Here is a 21,789-nt window from a genome sequence, read left to right as displayed (position 1 = left end):
ATAAAGAAAGCACAAATTTAAGGTATTGAAAATGTTATTAATGATACTTTTTCCATTAAACATAAACTGCAAGATATCAAATCTAAACTATGTGAAAAAGATAAAAATGAGTGGGTTGAAAAATTGTTAAATGACAGAAATCAATGTAATGGTAATAAATTACGTATTTATAGAGAGTATAAACATGTTTTAGAATTTAGTTCTTATGTAAAACTAGTTCGTAACAGGCAGCATAGACGTGTTTTGTCAAATTTTAGAAGTGGCTGTTTACCACTTGCAGTTGAAACGGGTAGATACACCAAGCCAAAAATTCCTTTAAATGAGCGCACTTGTATATATTGTACAGATAATTGTGTAGAAGATGAAAAACATTTTTTATTAGGGTGCGATTTTTATGCAGATTTAAGATATGATTTAATTAAAAAATCTGGTGATATTTGTGATTCTTTTAACGATCTTGATTACAGGAAAAAAATATTTTTTTAATGTCAAATGATGTTATTCAACCATTTTTAGCTAAAACTTTATATCAAATGTTTTATCGAAGAAGGTATTGTGTATAGTAATATTTTAGTACATTAGTTTTAATTGTTTTATAATATGCGTGATATTTTTAAAGTGTCTCATAAGTCAGTAATTTGGCTGGGTACCAATATTTTAATTGTAATATTTAATAATTTTTAATTGCATATTATGTAATTATATGTATTCATTGTGTTTTATATTGGTATGTGACACTTTAATAAATTATTCTGATTCTGATTCTGATTCTTATTACTTTTCAGGCTTTTTATTGCCTTCAAAATTTATATTTTGTAATACAAGCATTAAGAAATACATTTGATGAATTTTCGTTTACATCATTTTCTAAAATATACCGATCATTTGTTTCCTTATTTTTTTATATTTTTTTTTATTTTTTATTTTTTTTTTGAAACAGAAGTGTCACATTACAACACAGAAAGACAAACTATAATACATGTATATCAATTGAAATGACTGAACTCGATCAAAAAGTCATATTTTCACAGCTAAATTCAAATATGATCATCTTGTAGTTAGGCGTAAGGCTATATTTTTTTTTACAAAAATATAAATGAATTGTTTTTCATAAGCGAGTACAAAAGTGAATTTTATTGGGATACTAAATATTTAAAATCAAAGGTATTACATTAAACAAAGTAAGTCGAGGTTTAACACAAAATAAGTAATATATCGGATAACCACGTTCCTCATGTGATCTACATCTAGACATCATGAACATATCTTTTCGATAAAACTGCAATGTAAGGATGTTAAAATTTCACGGTATTTTTGTGCAAATTTATTATACCTAATCATTTTGAACACTGAATGTACCGGATGGTTTTTTTTTACAATTACGATCAATAAAAATGTCACTGCTAAATCAAACTTGTAAAGAAATATGTATCTCTCGATCATATCCCACATGAGTATTCAAGGAATGTTAACCTTTTTTGCATGTATGATTATTGATTTGGTAATTAAGTTTTTTTTATACTTACTTTTGCAGGTGGTGTAGATGGTAACACAGATATACGTTGCTGCTTTGGAGATGTTCCGGTTGTGAGGTTATTTAAGTTTGATATAGTTGCATGTTTACACAACATTTCGTTTAGGGGAAAGCAAACAACCAGTACCTATAAAACCTAGTTCTTTTGTGTGTCAATCAAAATATTTGCAAATCCCCATGTCTTTCATTGTGGTGTTACAATTTCTTATTTCAAAGTTGAATGGTCATTTCATAGAAAAGAGAATGGAAACGGGGAATATTTCAAAGATACAACAAAGAACAGAAAACCAACCTAGACCACAAAAAGGATTTTAAACACTTCAAGAAAAACCGGCATCCAGTGGGCTTCAGCTGGCCTCCAATGATGTATAATATTTCATCATAATGGACGCCACACTAAACTTCAAAACTACAAATGAGTCATAATTAAAAACGCACATCAAGCATACAGACCTTTGTTTTTTTTTTGCTTGGGTCAGACACATAGGGGTGGGGTTAAACATGTTTTTTAATATCATAAGTTGATATGTTTTCATTTCCAACTTGCCAATAGTTCTTAGTTACAAGTTGACGTTTCTCGGTTGTTAGTTGACATTTCTCACATCCAATTTGACATTTTAAACTCTTTTTTTTTCAGTTCCAGTTTACATTGACATTTTCCAATATTTTTCAATGAAGATGACCTAAAAAAATAAGAAGATGTGGTATGATAGTCTATGAGACAATTTTCCATTCGACACCAAAATGACATCCAGCAGTTTACAAATCAAGGATATTTTAGCGGCTTTATCAATAAGCAAAACCGATATCGCATAGTCAGCTATAAAGGCCCCGAAATGACATACATAAAACAATTCAAACAAACAACTAACCGCCCAATGTAAATGATGCATGGCAGTTTTCGTATCGCACTAATATAAGCTGTAAATGTTCATGTTATGTATATGGTATTACTCTTAATCATTTAATAACCGTATGCTTACCTTGTACAATTAACCAAAGTGGTAATACACAACAAACTACACTAATCATTTAGGGTTAATAATTGAAGGCAGAAGCCGTAGCTGAAATCCAAGTATTCTATTGGATATTAACACGATAAACCAAAATGTTTTGTGCATTTTTTTGTCTAACACTGGAGTAATTTGTATCTTCTTTACGTTATTTTCAAGGGTTCAACCGAACATAAAGCATTTCTTTTCTGTATAAGGCTTTTACACAAAACACAAATATACTATACATTTCAAAGGTTGGCAGCATTCAGTCTTTAAATAATACATTCGGAACATGATAACAACATTTGCACACAAATTTAGAATGGCAGGTGTTACGCAAAAAGTAGTCCTTATTACATTCTCTTGACCAGAACATGTAGAAGTATGATCAACAGCCTGTGTGAACAATCTACAAAATACAATTCATTTTTCTTTAGAAACAATGCAATAAACAACTACATGTAAATGAATGAAAAAAGAAAATTGAATAAATACTGTAACTTTGGACAGTATATGTGCATATCTATTGAATTGTACAATTCTAGAAGAATAATCTTATACGTGTGAAAGACAGTACCTATAAAACAAAAATTGCTTCTTAAACAAAAATAAGATAAAGTCAAACAGACCTTTACAGCAATTAAATCAATCGTGTAGATTGATTGAATGCAAACCGTCGAATGATTTAATTCTCGCTTAGGTATCAATCCGTGCAAATTACTACGCATAACGGTATTCGTTAAGCCTTATAATGAAAAGAAATTTATTTCATAAGCAATGCAATGTTTGGTAGTTGGCAACCACATGTCTTGTGTACATGGAATATGAATAAAGTGTAGATAGACACTTGAAAAGTATAACATTTTATCAATTGCAGTTCAGTATTCATGTATTCGTTTTTGTCTTTGTTTTGTAGTCCAGAATGTTTCCCCTTTAGAACTCCGCCAGGTGATTTCTTGACAACTTGTATGCCTTTTGTAAGATCCGACTTTGGTGCCTCCGCCGGATGCCCACCAGGTAAGGTTTTGTCAAATGTTAAAATTCTGTTTCAAAGTATAGAACACTTTTTGTTTGCCAAAGGAAATCAAACGTTTAACGGACAACCATGCAAACTTAGACAAATCTTAATACCTATCCGAACCGCCGTGTTGTTCAAGTGGAGTCGTCTTTGCCTCGAGTATGGAATTGTGTGGCCCTATACTAATTACAACAAAAGTATAAAAACAAAATTACTTGAAATTTGGTAGGTGATTCTACTCCTTAAAATCTAATGCGTCTTTTGGAAATAGAAAAGTGTTAATAATAAGCACTTAAATGTATCTGGCTATAATGACATGTCTTCCATCGGGGTATTATGTTATACATTAACTTTTAAATTCTACTTGTTCTTGTTCTTATTCTTCTGTGTTGAACTCGTTATTATAACATTTTAGAGTCGTCTGTCCCTTTTCTGCAAAGCCTTAATGAATATAAATAAACTCATCATAGATACCAGGACTAAAATTTATATATACGAATTTAAGTTTAGCTCATAGGCTATCGTGTTGCTAAACCAAATAAGTGAAAATGCATGTTTAACCTTTCATGTTAGAAAACACTAACTTATATAAATATATATTTTTCATTAGAACCTAGAAATCAAATAAATCAGAGGACATCTTTTCTTGATCTGTCTGTGACATATGGAAACACACTTGTTGGACAAGAGGACTTACGAGTATTGGGAACAGGTATTTACACTAGAACACTATTTTCGTTTACATGTTTGAAAGCAATGAACTGTCAGACTTCAAACTAAGCGACAAACATTTGGAAGCTGATACTTCGTGTATTTTTTAAATCCGACAGACATATGAATGTCTATAAAACCGCTTCTGATGAAAATTGCAAACTAAGCTTAGAATTTTATTTGACGACTAACATTAATCAAAGCACATACTATAGTCTTTGCCGTCTCCGATGCAAATTATTTTGTACAATTGTTTACAACCTCTCTGTACAGAATAAAAATATGCACAAATCTTTTTTAATCGTTTATTATTATTATTATTATTTCGATCACAAATAAAGAGAACCAATTGTAAGATATTTTTATAAAATAGAGAGTAAGCAGAGAAGTTTGAAGCAAGAGGTGTTATACCAGTACTAACCATTAGCTGTATTTTAAGCCATTACCAGTTATTAAAGTTTTAGCACTGTAAACAAAGTCTGAACTATTAGAAAAAGTAACATTGAGATATTTTATGTTAGTATGACTGTACCATTTCTTTGCATTTCGATTATGATTTTATAGGCAAACTTCAAGAAGGTCCTAACAGACTTCTTCCTACTGGTCCCTCTGGATCTGAATGTTTAGAAGGGGAAGAGTGTTTCAAATCTGGTAGGTATTGACTTATTTTCTTCCGGTATTCTGTGTCTTATAGTAAACTTTAACTTAATATATGATTAGATATGATCGTCTGATAAGAAGTTGATTATATTTGAAATTTTCGGACGCATGAAATTATTATCAACAACGATTAAATTGTAAAATCTGTGATACCGTTACTGCTATTTACAATGAGGATGTGCCCTAGTCTGCCGTTCGTACAAGAAAGAGCAATAATACTGTTTCACTTTATAGGCAGAAACTTAGAAATGTTTCTTTTCTAGGGGACAGCAGACCAGCAGAAGTTCCAATGCTGACAGTCGTGCATACTGCATTTATGCGTGAGCATAACGATATTGTTGATTTGTTGATAGAACAGGGGTGGAATGATCCAGAAGAATTGTACCAAGAAGCAAAAAAGATTCTCACAGGAATTTATCAGCACATTATTTATACTGAATATCTTCCAATAATACTTGGAGCAGAAGGTATGATGCTTTTTGGGTTACGAAGTAGACAATTTGGATTTAATACAGTGTATAATCCTTCTGCAAATCCATCTACGAGAAATGCATTTGGAGCAGCAGCCTATAGATTTGGCCATTCCCTTGTTGGTTCTTTTGTTGAAGCGTTTAACCAAGACTACACACCACGCGCCAGTGAACCTATGGAAGACCATTTCTTCAGTACTCGTTTGATACGTGACTTTGCTATATTTGGTCCAAGTGCCATAGCCAGATGGATGACAACACAGTTCAAGAGTAGAGGAGACCGTTTTCTTACTCCAGCCATTAGAAACAGACTATTTCAAACAATGCCAGGAAACGGCTTTGACCTAGGTGCACTTAACATTCAGCGCGGTAGAGACCATGGCATCCCATCATATAATAGATGGCGACAGTTCTGTGGACTACAACCTGCTGTACATTTTGGAACAGGACCTCTAGGTTTAACCAATCATCATCCTTCGGCTGCAGGAGCATTATCATCCGTCTACAGGTAAATTATGTTGATTGTAAATTTTCCTTAAGGAAATAACGAGAGTATAAAAAAAGAAGAGTTTAATACATCCAAATTTATCTTGCAATCAATAGATATTTAATTGGCAATCATTCACCATAACGCTTACCTTTACATCTCCTTTATATTGAAATATTTTTTGTGGCCTAACATTTGCGAGATTTTCATCAATAGGCCCAGTGACAAAATACTTTACTGCTAAATATTTTTTAGTAGGGCCTCTACCGAGTTATGAATATGACAGTTTATATCCATTCATTGATATGTTTGAGATTTTGATTTTGCCATTTTTTTTAGAAACTCCGTTTTGAATTCCCTCAGATTTCAGCATTTTTTGTATTTTACATTTGGCAGTATTACGAAATAATTATATCCATGTGTGAATGCATATCCTTTGGTCTTTTTTTTAATGAATGCGTACATTTTTTAAGGTTGTAAAACTCCAAACATCTCATTTTATTTCAAAACTGACAAAATTTGTGTAATCTTTTTTGATAATTTTTGTGAGCCTCATTCATCCTTAGATCTAGTGTGTACCATGCCAACGACATTAATTTGAAGTGGATATGAAAATTCTCATACTTTTCTAAGACTACTGTAACAATATACCAAATGGATAATATTCTAATTTTTAATCAAAGTTTTGTCTCATAAACGCTATCATACAAATATAAAATGATAAAATTGAGAATGGAAATGGGGAATATGTCAAAGAGACAACAAATCGATCAAGGAACAAAAAACAACTGAAGGCCACCAATGGGTCTTCAACACAGAGAGAAAATCATGCAAATGCAGGTGGGCTTTTGCTGGCTCCTAAATCCAAAAGTTCAGTGAAAATGGTGAGTTGAAACTAGTTCAATAAAACTGTTTCAATGAATAACTTGCATATTTTCGTTGGACATATGTTGGAATGAATATAGTCTCGCAAATGATGAGTAAATTTGCTTTAAACCACCTTTTTCACAAAGATCTATTATGATCATTTGGAATCCATGATGACTCTCACTCATCCAATACCTATACATATGTATAAACTTGATCCTTAAAGGTTTTCAGGTATTTGTACACTACTAGTATATCAAATTATATAAATGTGATGACCTCAACGTAGTTTCCCTTATATAAAGTTTGAAGCAAAGTTAACATATTTGGTAATACATATCAGGAAGATGTTACTACATTCTTTGTAAATTTTCTATCTAGCAAAGTTATATGAACGTCATTCGATTTATGAAAGACCCATTCTGTTAACCTATGTTTTATGAAGTTACATAGGAAAAAAATCCTGATCGAGGAGACTGAAGTCCTTTATGAAATTACAAAATCAGAAGCTCAAACACATCTTACAAATGTTTGCTTATCAAAGAAACTAATAAAACGATATGTTTTCATTAAATTGCAAACAACATTCAACACTGGCCGTTAATTAAAAGAATAATTGTAACCCTGTCCTCTGAAATTTGTAACCATCAAACGTTATTGTTGGTATAAATAGATAGTACTGAATAGGAAAAAAACTCTTTTTGTTTTGTTTACTAATATTTCTCATTTTTCCTTTGAAAGTTACAGGACGTTTAAGATTTAACTAATTTTGTTCGCATGTTATTATATCACAACTCGATTTTGCTGAATTGGTTTATTTGAAACGTGAACTAATGGAGATAACATTTTCATAGGTCATTCCAGAGTTATGGGACTTTGACCGACATTTTACAATGCCATGCACTAGCTAGTAGATCAAATAACGACAGGCTTAACACTGTTATTATGAATGGTTTAATGTAGATTCGCTTATGACGTTGATAATTTATTGGTTTGTTTGACTTTTAGTAGAATTAAATACATTAGCTGTGTCCGAATCCTTTCTATGTCCACCCTATTACGGTGTCCACACGCTGTGCTTAAACAATTTCCCGTGGATTCAACTTCTATATTGTCATTTCAATGATTTAAGGGAAGACATGTTTCCGGAAAGACAACACTTGAAAAATAATCTACAAAAAGTTTTTAGAACATTCCAAAATATTCGCTGTACTAATGATTGCATTGAATTTTTTGTACAGATGCCTAGAGACTTCAAAAGGCAAGGCAATCTCTATTCTTACAAAAATCACCATACATATAAATGTCTTGTGTCTATTGCTCAAAATGGTTCAATAGTATATATATCCGATTTGTATGAAGGATCGATTAGCGACAGGGATATTGTTGAAAAATGTGGTTTTCTTCAATATATTAGTCCAAGTGATATGGTACTAGATATTAAAAACGCGTAGAATTTACCAAGGCTCGTTTTCATGTAGAACGTGTTATTGAAAGAATTAAGAAATTCAAACTTTTAAGTGGCAATATTCCACTTTCTCTGTCACCAATAACAAATCAAATGGTGTTTGTTGCTAGTTGTTTATTCACTTTTCAGGAACCACTTGTCAAATAAGTTTTTACTTGAATGTTGTTTTTCTTCATAAATGTACTTAGATCAAATATTAATATGAAGATGATAAAGTTCAAGTTTACAACATCAAAATGAGTTTATATTACTGAGATTTTGTTAACTTGAAAGTAAACATATAAATGACTTATTTATATTGTTTAGAATTATTGTCATCTTTGTACTTTTATTCGAATGCTATGCTCTAATTGGTACATGTACACGTTGTTTGAACTTTTGAATTAAATAATTTGTTTTCACCTTGAATATGTTGAAACCACAAGAATAAATACAAAAATGTATTATACAATAAGGGCATTTAAAAAATTACCATCAAATAAAGTTACCATCAAATACAGTCATATTACAGTGAATGACAATCTTTCAATTTGCGTCAAGAATAAAAGAGAAATGTTTTTTTGGAACTCTCATTTCAAAAATTTCTGGTCCGATTACATTTTTCCACAAGGTTATGATGTTCCCAATCATTGTTACACTAAGCTGATCGTCACGATAAATGCGTTCAATGTTTGGTTTACCTATGTTTGACCACAGCACAAAATCACACCAATTAAGTTCATTGATAGCTAGTTGGAACTGAATTTGAAAATAATATCCATGTGTTGTTTTCAATTCTAATTTAATATCGTTAGCAGTCGGTCTTGAAAATCAGGCAGAGTAGAGATCTTTATAAGTGATAATTTTCTGTTCAAAACTTTTGAACATTTCAGCAGGAACTATTTTTTGAACAATTTAGGGCATTTTATTTCAACCAGGCCATATTTGTTACTCTCATTTGGATAGTACACGATACCATCAGGACTACATCCTAACTCAGGCCACAATTTGTTTACCCAGAAGCCTGTTTTTAACACTTTGATACCTGGTGAACTATTAAGCTTGGCTTGTGGTAACCCGTTTTTGCCTTGTTCTCATTAACAATACCACAAGCAGTGTCAGATGTTGAAAAAGGATGAAGTCCCAAATATGATATGCTAAATAATTTTACAGTTTTCGGTAAGTTGAGTCTATGTATGTGGTTGTATGGACCAAGATTATGAGCCTGTTTTGCGGTTGATGCTGTTACTCAAAACCATCTACTATATTTTCATTGTTCAGATTCGGACTAAGGCTCTGTTTCGGGTATCACTTAAGCATTTGTTTCAAATTTGAAACCATTGCTGCGGATATTGGTAAAAAAAGACCAGGTTAAGTGTTGAAGCATAATGTTACATTCTTCATCAAGATCACAATTGTCATATGTAATGGTGGCGTTGAGGAGACCTCTAGTAATAAACACGATATTTTAAATCAATCACAAATTATTATTTTTTTGCATCGTATGAAACTTGTCTCATATGCTGAGTTCGTGGTCAAAGTCGCAAATTTTACTGCCTTTTGTTTATATGTCGAATATATTACATCACTTATTTTTGATGGATTTTTTCCAGTTTTTTTCCCCTGATTTCACTTACAAGTCTTTGCTGTACAAGCAAAGGTATCGTACTTATTTTCTTTAACATGTTTATTTATGAATAAAAGTACAGCTGCAAAATGGTTGCAACGCCCTAATGCTGAGACTGGACAAGAGAAGCTTGCATCAAGAACAGATCACTGACATTTGACAGAGTCACATGCACAGTCGTCTGTTAATTTCTCATTGATGCATCACCTTTAGCCTTCAAAAAGTAATATCATGTGCCTTTTTAACTGTGTCTATGATATTTGTGACACTGCCACTGTTCACACACTGCTCCCCTTTGGTTAAAGGTTTTGAGGTCATATGTGACAAGTCAGTGTCCTCTTTTCCCCCATCTCAGTTCAACAGGACAACACTTTCTAGTAGGTAATGATATATATGACCATAGTTGAAATTTTGTAGAATTTGGTTATTAGGAAATTGTTTCTAGCCTTAAACAGGGGGTAGTGCTGGGTTCTTTTTTCTGTCTGCAGAAGTTTCTTCTTTTACAGACTCATATTTAATTTCGTACCATTTACCACCATCGACGCCGGAATCAATATGGTCTGCTTTTCTATTACATCTTTACATCTATAATAAACAGGAGTATTCAATATGTTTCTCTAACCATGAACGGTAGTGACTTCCATCAAATTCGTTATTTTCTATTATTAATTGAAAATTTTCGATAAATGAATATCTCTTTTAAAACACTTCATAAGTGAAATAAAATTTAGAATGGAAACGGGAAATGTGTCAAAGAGGCAACAACCCGACCATAGAGCAGACAACAGCAGAAGGTCATCAACAGGTCTTTACAGACTTTAGAAACACCTTTGTTTTGCGTAAATGTAAACAAAGGAATACTATGTCTAAGAAAAAGGTGTGTTATTTAACTGTCAACTACAAATCATTGCTCGGTGAAAAAGTTCACCTTCCGATATTTAAAAGGATTGACTATTTGTAGCTCAGATAAGACATGTCAACAATAGAAATATGCGTATCGTTACAGGTCACTCACCTGTGAGAAAGTTCTGGTTTGTTTCCAGAAATTTTAACATCACGGCACTGTAACCATCTCTTTCGTTGGATATTACAACTGCCCTGGAAATCCTTTAAATCAATTTTTGTCCCGGGAATATCTTAAACAGTTAATTTTATATTCTTGAGTGGACGCCATTGTTATTCTGATTTGTTTGCATGAGGTGCTGTCACGTTACCTATAAATGAATATTCACTACCAATTAGTGACGTAGCTACCGATCTCTGCTGATATACCGCGAATTCGCAGGCATCTTCAAGTATCATTAATCTAAATCGAAATCATGTTTTATACCTTTTAGCCATCCTGAAGATATTGATTTATTTGCTGGAGGAATGTCAGAGACACCAGTAGCAGGTGCCCTGGTGGGACCAACATTTAGATGTATAATTGGACTTCAGTTCAGGTTTTTTAAGATTGGTGACCGTTTCTTCTATGAAAACAATTTCCCTCTTACTGGTTTTACTGAACGTTAGTATATACAATTATTATTAATCACTATGTATGTATTGTCTATTTTTGTAAATACAATGTAACCTTTAAATCATATTGCAATCTCGTACAGCTGAAGACAAAATTTATTTCTCCTACAGGAATGCTATATCAATACTATGTCAAAATTACATAAAAATTATATGGTTCATTTGTCTTTTTAACAATATGATAATATTTAAACTAACAAATAACATTTCTGTAAGTTGACAGAATATTTTATTGTTTTATTTCTTAAATACATGTATTTATATTACCATGAAAACAAAAACAGAGATAACTTGGTATTTAAATAAATGTTTAATCCTTTATATATATTAGAAAGTTATATTCAGGATTCTAGATTATCCATTTAAACCAGGACATGAAATTTGATGCACAATACATTAATGCATTACTTTTTATATGAAGGCAATTGCTAAGTGTAAACAGTTAATCACATGTCGTCAAATCCGTTTCAGGTATATACAAAATTATAAACATATCTTTTGCTTTATTTCAGCTCAATTGCGAGTGATTAAAAGACAGTCATTGTCGGCGCTTTATTGTAGGACTCTGGATGTTTTTTCAATGCCTGCAAATCCGTTTGTTTCACCGTTAGCTGGGTAATACTAGATTTTAGTCTTTTATTTATTCCAATATGTATACGTCAGAAATAAAGGCATCAGTAGTTGAAAACCGAGGGGAAAACATTACCTGTAAGAGGAAAACAACGGAAAAACAGAAACACTGAAGTGCAAAAAAAACCAAACACAAATGACAATGGCATACAACATACATATAAATAAACTATTTGAAAAAAAACTACCATATTGCTGACTTGGTACAGGACATTTTAAGAAATACAGACAATACCTGTTATGGCATTTGTTCGTGGAACAGTTGAATTTCAAGCAAAACGCACAGGGACAAAAACGCATTAGGTAGACGTGAGATTAAAGGATACACCACACAAACGTGTCTTATTTCAAGTTTTCTGCATGCAATGATTTCTAGACACATGTAATTACACTTAAATCAGTTAAATATATACATATGTATGTTTATCGACTTTGTTAAGTGATCAACACAAATTATATGCCCATTTCCTTGACCATTATTGTCTTAGAAAATAGAGATATAACACAACATATATTAGCTTCAATTTAAAGCTGAATCAGTAGAAGAACCGGGGATGATATGAGCCATGTTGTACTTTCTGTGAGGGATACGTTTTTATAGAGGTTAAAGCGTCAATGTGTCTTTTAATTAAGACCACCTATTTATTTGATTCGTCTATTTCCGGTTCAAAATATTCCGCGTTCGAGAAAGTTATCGTCATTAGTGTATGACATACAATCACATCCTCGGTTTGAGACTACATTTTGATTTGTCATTACATTTCTTTTAGAATGTTTTTATATAATGTTTGACATCATCGATTTATTTGAACATATTTTTTTCTTCAGAGCTCCGCGTTTACCTTGTCAAAATTTTCCAAGACTGGATTTAAGACCATGGAGTAGAATAAACCATTACAGTTATCCAAGACGGAATGGTAGAAGAAGCAGAAGATTGAAGAAAAAGAATTCATATTAAAGGGTGTCAAAATATAACTTGCCTGTTTCCATTACGTTTTTTGTTCTAATTTAATAACTAAAACGAATCATTCACAAAATAAACTCAACACCTGTTATCAGGATCGTTTCCAAATTTCCTGACTCGATAAGAAACATCTCCGTAAAAATGAGGATGTGCTTATCTATTTGAAATAACCAAATTTAAAACCAAATCTTTATATCAATGGAAGAACTTAGTAAATTACTGGCTAAATAATTTATCAGTTATACATATGTTGATGAAGGTAATAAGCACAATATACAATAAAACGATTTTCTTGTAGGCAGATACAAATGATGCAGCAAAATAAAGATTCAGTGCATATACACATTCCCCATCATGTAAATTTTACATAACAGGAGATTTATATTTTGTCGGTTGGTAGAATGGGTAATCTTAACTGCACCAAAAGCAAACCTTATAAAATAAACCACATAAACTATAACACGAAGTATTCGAATGTACCTTATTCAAATATCGCCAATTTCGATTCTCAATCTTATCATTGTCATTTTAAACCTAACCAATGATATAGATTTGAAGTATTAGAATGCTCTTCAACTTCGTTCTGTATTTTTTTTTAACTTCGATTCGAGCGTCACTGATGAGTCTTTTGTAGACGAAACGCGCGTCTGGCTCATATACAAAATTTAGTCCTGATTTTTATGATGAGTTTATTCACTACCACTGGATCGATGCCACTGCTGGTGGCGATTTATTTCCCCCGAGGGTATCACCAGCCCAGTAGTCAGCACTGGTGCTGACATGGATTATCATTGATATTGTTATAACTATAAATTTACTGTTCACAAAATTTAGAATTTTTAAAATACTGTTATAAATGGGCATTGATAATAATCTCAAAGAAACAACACATTTTATATTTCTAAATTTTATTGGGATCGATATCTGAAAACCTGAAAAGTAATGTTCTTAGATGATTTTCATACACTAAGACAACTTTGGCAAACTCAATTTGGGGAGATCAAATTGCATATTTTTATAATTAGTACCAATTTCGTCAGATAACATAACATTTAACATAACGTCTATCAACTTATCAAGTTGACATAGCGGTAAAATTCAACTGTCAGTGAACAGGCACTTTGATCACGATTTTCACGGGTCTACATTAAATTCACACTTTCAGGGGATAATGGGTTTGTAAAACATGTTTGTCGTTACCTATTCATTCAGTCTCAGTGTTATTTGACACATCTTTTGGGTAGTTTTCCCTACATTCCATCGTGGCGAGTGCTTGTTTACGTATATTGGAAGATGCCATTCCAACGAATGGTCACTTCCGGGTAACGGTACTTCTTTATAAAGTTATAATAATACATAAAAGTATTATTAAGATATGATTAAATTACTTGCTGGCCTTCCTTTTACTGTGTAGGATATTTAATAATAGGAAATAATTACGATAAGTACGTTTTTGTGTAGCGCCGTTAAGAAACTATTTTGTGATTTCAATGACGTCATATAGTAACGTAGGTGAAATGGCTACGAGTATGGAATTTTAAGGTTTATATTTATTATGTCACTTATTTATTGGAATTAAAGGCAAACTTTCGCAATTTTATGTATTTATAACGACATTTTGGGACATAAGCCAGAGTTTTCCTTAGTATTTCAAAGTTATAGTTGATTTTCAGTTCTGTGAGTCGCGGATGTATTTCACCGTCAAGTATAAATACGGCGTCGCACTAGTACTTTGGCATATCGTATCTGGCTATCAAGCAGAGCTGTACAATAAACCAAACGAACCCTTAAAGTCAAGCAAGCTATTTAGGTATAGGATGCATTTCGATATACAGCTATTTCACCTTAAGCTATGCGATAGCATTTCAAGCCTTTATTTATCTTTTTACATCTTTTGGAATATTTAACTAAAAGCTCACATAAGGACGTCTAGGAACCAAATATCGCTTTTATATATATTCCCGCTTAAGCAGGTCTTCAACAGGAAGTGGCTTCATATTAAGACAAGATGAGGAACCAGTTCAATGTTTACAATTTCTAATAACAGTTTTTGGCAAATTACACAAATTATTAAAGATGTAAAGATACGATGTCCCACCACGTTGACAACTTTCTTATATCGTAGTTTAATGAAATACGTATATTCCATTCTCTCATTATTGTATTGATAGGATAAAGTCTTGTAAATCTGTATTTATAAGTTATATCTGGGGTTCGGAAGGCCAGCATCTTACTATTACAATTTATGGTTATGTTCCGGACCAGTTGAGTATCTGGACCATACGCGTATGGTCATGACCATATGGGTATACTCATATGGTCCGACCATACGCGTATGGTCGGACCATATGAGTATATACTCGTTTGGTTATTAACGGGCCGGACCATATGAGTATTTGGACCATATAGGTATTTTACAAATATGCACAAGAAACGTTGAAATTATACAATAAACTTTACCATAAAAAAACACAACCTTGGTAACATGAAAATAGATTAATTTTATAATTCAAAGATTACAAGTTAGTTATCATCACTAATTGTGTTCTTGCAAATAGTTTTAGGATGGCATTTGCTACCACACGGTACCATTGCTTTTCTGCATTTGCGTTGATAAATTCGTCAGTTGCGTTCCTACAAATACCCCATCGTTTGCCTTTTGACCAAAGACCGCCTCATATGGGGTTACCTTTATACTTGAATGATGTTGCGTGTTCAAAGAGTACTGCACTTCGTACAAATGTTCAAGCCAGCCAGAACCAGGGTTTTCAGATCGTTTTGCGGCTAGTAATCTATGTAATGAATTATGCACTTGCTCTACAAGACCTTGAGTACGAGGATGTCTAGGCCTACCAGTTATAATCTTGACATTTCCTCCGGGCCAAGTCTTTATTGTTTCTCTTATAATATCATTGTCATGTTGTAAAATGAACGGAAGGCCAATGACAGAAAATACGTGTACCTTTAGATTATGTGCAACTTCAATGGCGGATTTACGTTCTTGTGGCCAGAAAAAAATAAATTTGGAAAAGTGATCTATGTAATGTCCAATCCAGCAAAATGGACCGTCAGGATCTGCACGCTTATCAACTAAATCCAACTGACCCCTATGCATAAAATGTTTGGATGAAATCGGTTTTAACGGTGCTTTTTATTTTGAGGTTTCTTACACGCACATTTTACACATCCTTTAATAAATTCCTTACAAAGGGTTCTCGGGACGCCGTAAAAAGTATCCTCAACATCTTTAAATAGTTTGTGATAACCTGTATGAGACCGAGTTCCTTCGTGAACTAGCTTTAAAGTCTTGAACATATTTCCGACTGTCACTACACGACGCCAGTGTGCAAGCAGGTCAGGTCTCTCACATTCCTGAGGGGGAAAACGAAAGAAAGGTATAAGAAATAAGCTATTAAGAGTTACAGAATGAATAAAACGATCATTGTTGAAGGCCTAAAAATTGCTAACTTTAACGTCATGCGGTCTCTGGTGGAGAGCTGTGTCATTGACAGTCATACCACATGCATATTCTGATTTTTGGAATAACATTTTTAACTAAAAAACGTCTATTTATTTTACAACTATTAAAAACCATATAAGATGCGATGACAGCAATTAAAAACAAAAACACATATAGGAAAATTCTGAATATTGCGCTGCTAAAGAACTGCTAATGCTGATTAATGTAAAGATTAAAAATTAAGCAAAGCCATAATATGTAGAATTCTAACCTCTTTTGTTGGAACACACAGCTCATTCTCTAAACCTAAAACGGCACAAGTTACAAGTTGGAATCCTTTGTCTTTGACATATTGCCGAAATCTGGGTGTTTTCTGTCCGTCTTTAGTGTCAATTATAAGACTCTTTATCCTTTCAACCTTTTCATCAGTTAGTAAAACAGTTGACTTCTTTTGTAAAAGTTCATTCAGAAATATTTGAAAGTTATCTTCCCAAGACGACATATTGCCATTCACTTGTAACAATAAATCGGTAATGACCATAGGACTGGTATAAAATGTGTTTACTATAGTATTGACCAGTGAGTAAAATTTACTATAAGAAACTGTTTATTTTTATTAAGATAATTGTTTAATTAATTAATTAATTAATTAATTAATCGACCTTTGATAGCGTCTTCTCAATGACGTGTCAACTAGAAGGATCATACCTTGTTAAAAGTAAAGTCTTAACAGTAAACGTGTTAATTACCCCGACCATACGCGTATGGTCGGACCATATGAGTATGGTCCGGAACAGTTATACTATGTTATTGCTGATATTTGCATGCGTTATTTATTGAGATATACATGCCTACTGGACAAGAATAAAAGTCACTCTGTTACGCTGGATTCTTCATTTATATATGATTTTGCTGGAGTCAACAAACTACACTCAAAACAAGACAAAGTAACGGAACACTATCAATAAGCAATCCTACGGAATTAAAAGTACACTCGACCCCTACTCGCCCGCCTGTAACAAACTGGTGTCAGATGTGGGATGTCACAGTCCAAAGTGGCATCGAGGATGCGAACCTCACATTTATTTTTAAATTCAACTATCTACTAGTATACCAATTTAATATGTCAACGTCTACGATAAAGATGGATCTTAACGTGGTGGAAATTTAATTTTATTACAATAATTATTGTACGTTATATATATATATATAGGTTAAAATCAGTCTAAGTCTCAACATGGCCGAGTCGCCAGATCTGGAAATCAGATTTTGATCGGAAGCGAGAGAAAAAGAAGCAAGGCATGAGAGAAATACCGAATTTGCGGACGCAAATGAAACTTTAGAAGAACACAGAGCAAATGTATATGCACACGGGGAGGGAGACGTAAATAGAGAATATGGCATGTCTGGACAAAGATGACAAAGGGGGATAAATACTGACGGATTCCGATACAACAACCCACACACAGTCTCTATTAGACCAGAACCATATGATGGAGGAGAGGATTGGGAGGAATATATTTCACACTTTGAGGTGTGTGCCGAACTTGGGAGATGGCGGGACGCAGACAAAGTATTAGCGCTAGCGGCAGCATTAAGGGGACCAGCAAGGACATTTTACATTAGCTTAGAACAGACGGAAAAACGGGATTACGGTATTTTGACTCAGAGATTAGGATTACGATTTGGGAGTACAAGGCAACAAAACAGATGGCTTTCTCGTCTTGAAATGAGAAAAAGGAACCCAGGGGAAGCAATAGCGGCGTTGGCGGACGATCTGCGCCAGATGGCTCAGAGAGCTTATATTGATCTTGATGCAAGGGCTCAGGAAGTATTGGCACTTAACCAGCTGTACAAAAGCGTTACACCTGAAGTAAAATACCAATGCACTAACCAGGGATGTAGAACTGTTGCAGGAGCTGTACAGGTAATAGAAAGATATGAAGCTATAATAGGAGATGGCTCAGAAAAGAAGAAAGGCAGTGTCAGAATGACAACAGATACACATTTAGGAGAAGCATCTAATTTTTCACAGGAACCTTCGGAAAACCAATTTCACGATAGCATTGATGGACTAACAAGGAGGATTTCACAGCTTGAAGGAAAAAGAAAAGCAATACATGAAGGAACTTCTTCTGGCATACTCAGACGTTTTTGCAAAATCAGCAGATGATTTAGGGAGGACTAATAGAGTACAACACAGGATAAATACCGGAACTGCACATCCGATAAGACAAGCACCTAGGAGGCTACCATTGGGGAAAAGGGAAATAGAAAAAAAAGGAAATAGTCAAAATGTTGGACCGAGGAGTCATTGAACCATCAAACAGCCCTTGGAGTTTTAGGACCGTACTTATAGCCAAGAAGGACGGAAGTACAAGAGTTTGTGTGGACTATAGAGCTTTAAACGAAGTGATCATTAACAAAGACGCCTATCCCTTGCCTCGTGTGGACGACTGCTTAGATTCGTTAGCAGGAGCCAAATGGTTCGGATGTCTGGACTTAAATCAAGGTTTTTACCAGGTGGAACTCTATCCAGATGACACAGAAAAGACAGCATTTTCGACCAGTCAAGGACTCTTTCAGTTTACAGTCACCCCATTTGGCTTAGCCACTAGCCCAGCAGTTTTCGAAAGAATAATGGAGGACGTACTTAGAGGACTTCGTTGGGAGGAATGTCTCTTGTACATGGATGACATAATCGTTCCAGGGGCAACGTTTGAAGAAGAACTACTTAGGCTAGAGCCCGTATTTCAAAGAATGAGGGAAGCAAACTTAAAATTGAAACCATCAAAATGCATTTTGTTTCAGAAAAGCGTCAAATTTCTTGGGCATGTAGTCTCAGAGCAAGGAGTTCAAACCGATCCTGAGAAAATAGAAGCAGTTCAAAAATGGCCATTTCCACGGAATGCAAAGGAAATAAAGAGCTTTTTAGGACTTTGCTCCTATTATCGGAAATTTGTTAAGGGTTTTGCTGATCTATCCAGACCTTTACATAAAGCATGTGACAAGGGGACGAAATTTATTTGGACAGAAAACTGCCAGCTTGCTTTCAACTCACTAAAGGAAGCACAAACTACACCACCAATATTGGTTTACCCAGTTACAGACAAAACCTTCATTTTGGACACAAACGCCAGTAATTACGCAGTAGGAGCCGTCCTCTCACAGGAACACGATGGTCGTGAGCATGTTATTGCATACATGAGCAAGGCACTCAATAAGCATGAAATGTCATACTGTACGACTAGAAAGGAGCTACTAGCTGTAATTATTGCCTTGAAGAATTTTCATCCATACGTCTATGGTATACCAGTTTTACTCAGAACTGACAATGCAGCCGTCAGTTGGCTTCAAAGTCTGAAGGATCCAACAGGTCAGATAGCAAGATGGCTTCAGACATTAGGAACATATAATTTCAAAGTTACTCATAGGGCAGGGAGGAAACATACAAATGCTGACGCAATGTCTAGGAATCCATGTAAGTCATGTAAACATCAAGAGGATTTAAATCAAGCTGAAAACGATAATGATACAAAGAAAAGTGAAAACCCTGTAGAATGCCATTCAAATTTAGAAAAACAAGAAGAAACAGTAAAACACCTTGCTACACCCCTCACGGAAGCAGATGAAACACCAGGTATCACTGAAATTACAGGGCTAATACCAGGAAATATCCGAGCTGTAACAAGGAGTGAACTCAAGGAGCAACAGAATGAAATGAAAGTAAATGAGGCACTTTTTGGGGGTTGTGAACCATCGGAAATAAGACAACAGCAATTAGAAGATGACAATATTGGGAAAGTATTTGCAGCATTTGAAAGCGGATCTCAGAAACCACCATGGGAAAGTATTTCTAGTGGAACATCAGCATTGAAAACTCTTTGGGGACAATGGGACAGATTAGAATACATGGAGGAGTTTTATACAGAAGGTTTGAGACAAACATTGGTCAAACAGCCCGAAAACAAATGATTGTTCCTAAGAGTCGAACACAAGAGCTATTACACTATTTTCATGACGTACCATCAGCTGCTCATTTAGGCGTGGACAAGACACAGGAAAAGCTCAAGAACGGATTCTATTGGCCTAACATGAAGGAATATATTCAAGCATATTGCCGTTCATGCGACAGTTGCTTTGCAAGAAAACCCAAGAAAGAATCAAATAAAGCACCTTTGGGTACCTATGTCTCAGGAGAACCAATGCAATGGAAAGAGTAGCATTAGACATTGTTGGACCACTGCCGTTAACAAAACGAAACAATAAGTACATCTTAGTCATCCCAGATCCAGCAATTGGATAAGCCAGTTGGCTACATGTTGGAGGAATATTAAAGGTCCTCAGCATTCTGTACCTGTTCATACTTATATTTTTGGATATACTGCAGTATATATTTTTATGACAGATCTGTCGGAGAACGATTTGGGGTGGTCTGATCAACCACTAGTCAAATCATTGAGATATAGGATAGGGATCCTGACTGACTAAGGAGGAGCCTAGTAGTCGAGTTTATTTTGGATATGAACAGTTATAGATATTTTTGGAGTTGTTTCGTTGGTGTTATTTGCATGGTTTTGAGTTGAGTTTACTTGCCTACGGATGCTGGCCTTCCATGAACATATTTATAGAACGGGACGGGGGGAGGATTTTAACTTATTATATAAACAATACAGGGAATTAATGGCAGTATTCCTTGTATTTCAGAATGAGTTCAGTGGTATCGACAAAATGCTGGTTATGCCCGGAAACCTATGAAAAGAAAAAGGACCTGAAGAGCCATGCCATTTTCGAGCATTCGGTGTGCAGAGTTGTTTGTCCATGGTGTGTAGATAATGAGAGGACGTTTGGCAGGATGCTCACCAAGCACAGTAAGAGAAAACACAATGATCTCACCATAGACCTCCTGGAGGGTGATTTCTTTACAGAGCCAAATGGATTTTGGTTAGCCAAGCGGCCAGATGATTATGTTAGAATTATAAAGCCTTCAGAATGGACGAGCACCAATGCCATCAGGACCAGGGCAGCACTGTTGGGATGGGTGGAAGCCACCAAGAAGGAGGGATCAGACAAACATAAGAAGTCATGGGAAGAAGGATGGAAGAAGGCACTGGGTCATTCCGTTTCCAGTGAGCAGCCCACCAGCTCTAGGAAACGGAAATACAGTCCGTCCAGACCTGTAGTGGACCTTCCTGAATTAGCAGTAGCCAGGATTGACCTATCATCTAAGGGGAACATAGGCTTTCTTAGAATGAAGGAGTCGTCAGCAGAAATATGGTTCAAGGTAGAAATGGTACATTAGGTCATGGAGGACTCCAGGGCAAAGGACAATTTGGTTAGGAGAATGGGCATTGCAAAGACAGACCATGAGCCACCACAAAGTTTTGGAACAGAACTTAAG

General features: G+C 34.4%; 1 protein-coding gene across 1 annotated transcript in view; it reads left to right on the top strand.

Annotated features, from left to right (window-relative positions):
* LOC134685275 (peroxidase-like protein) overlaps positions 1–12,939 on the top strand; it is a 58,570-nt gene extending 45,631 nt beyond the window's left edge. The window contains exons 6-13 of the mRNA XM_063544877.1: positions 1,535–1,592; positions 3,446–3,546; positions 4,158–4,259; positions 4,823–4,909; positions 5,182–5,896; positions 11,154–11,323; positions 11,847–11,949; positions 12,793–12,939. Of these exons, the coding sequence (XP_063400947.1) occupies positions 1,535–1,592; positions 3,446–3,546; positions 4,158–4,259; positions 4,823–4,909; positions 5,182–5,896; positions 11,154–11,323; positions 11,847–11,949; positions 12,793–12,922 (1,466 nt within the window). The 3' untranslated portion in view covers positions 12,923–12,939. The remainder of the gene's footprint in view (positions 1–1,534; positions 1,593–3,445; positions 3,547–4,157; positions 4,260–4,822; positions 4,910–5,181; positions 5,897–11,153; positions 11,324–11,846; positions 11,950–12,792) is intronic.
* Positions 12,940–21,789: the final 8,850 nt, after the last annotated feature.

This window comes from Mytilus trossulus, chromosome 9 (genome assembly GCF_036588685.1).
Source record: "Mytilus trossulus isolate FHL-02 chromosome 9, PNRI_Mtr1.1.1.hap1, whole genome shotgun sequence".
In the NCBI taxonomy this organism is placed as follows: Eukaryota; Metazoa; Mollusca; class Bivalvia; order Mytilida; family Mytilidae; genus Mytilus; species Mytilus trossulus.
Note: the sequence above shows the minus strand (reverse complement) of the source record. Positions and strands in the feature narration are given on the sequence as shown.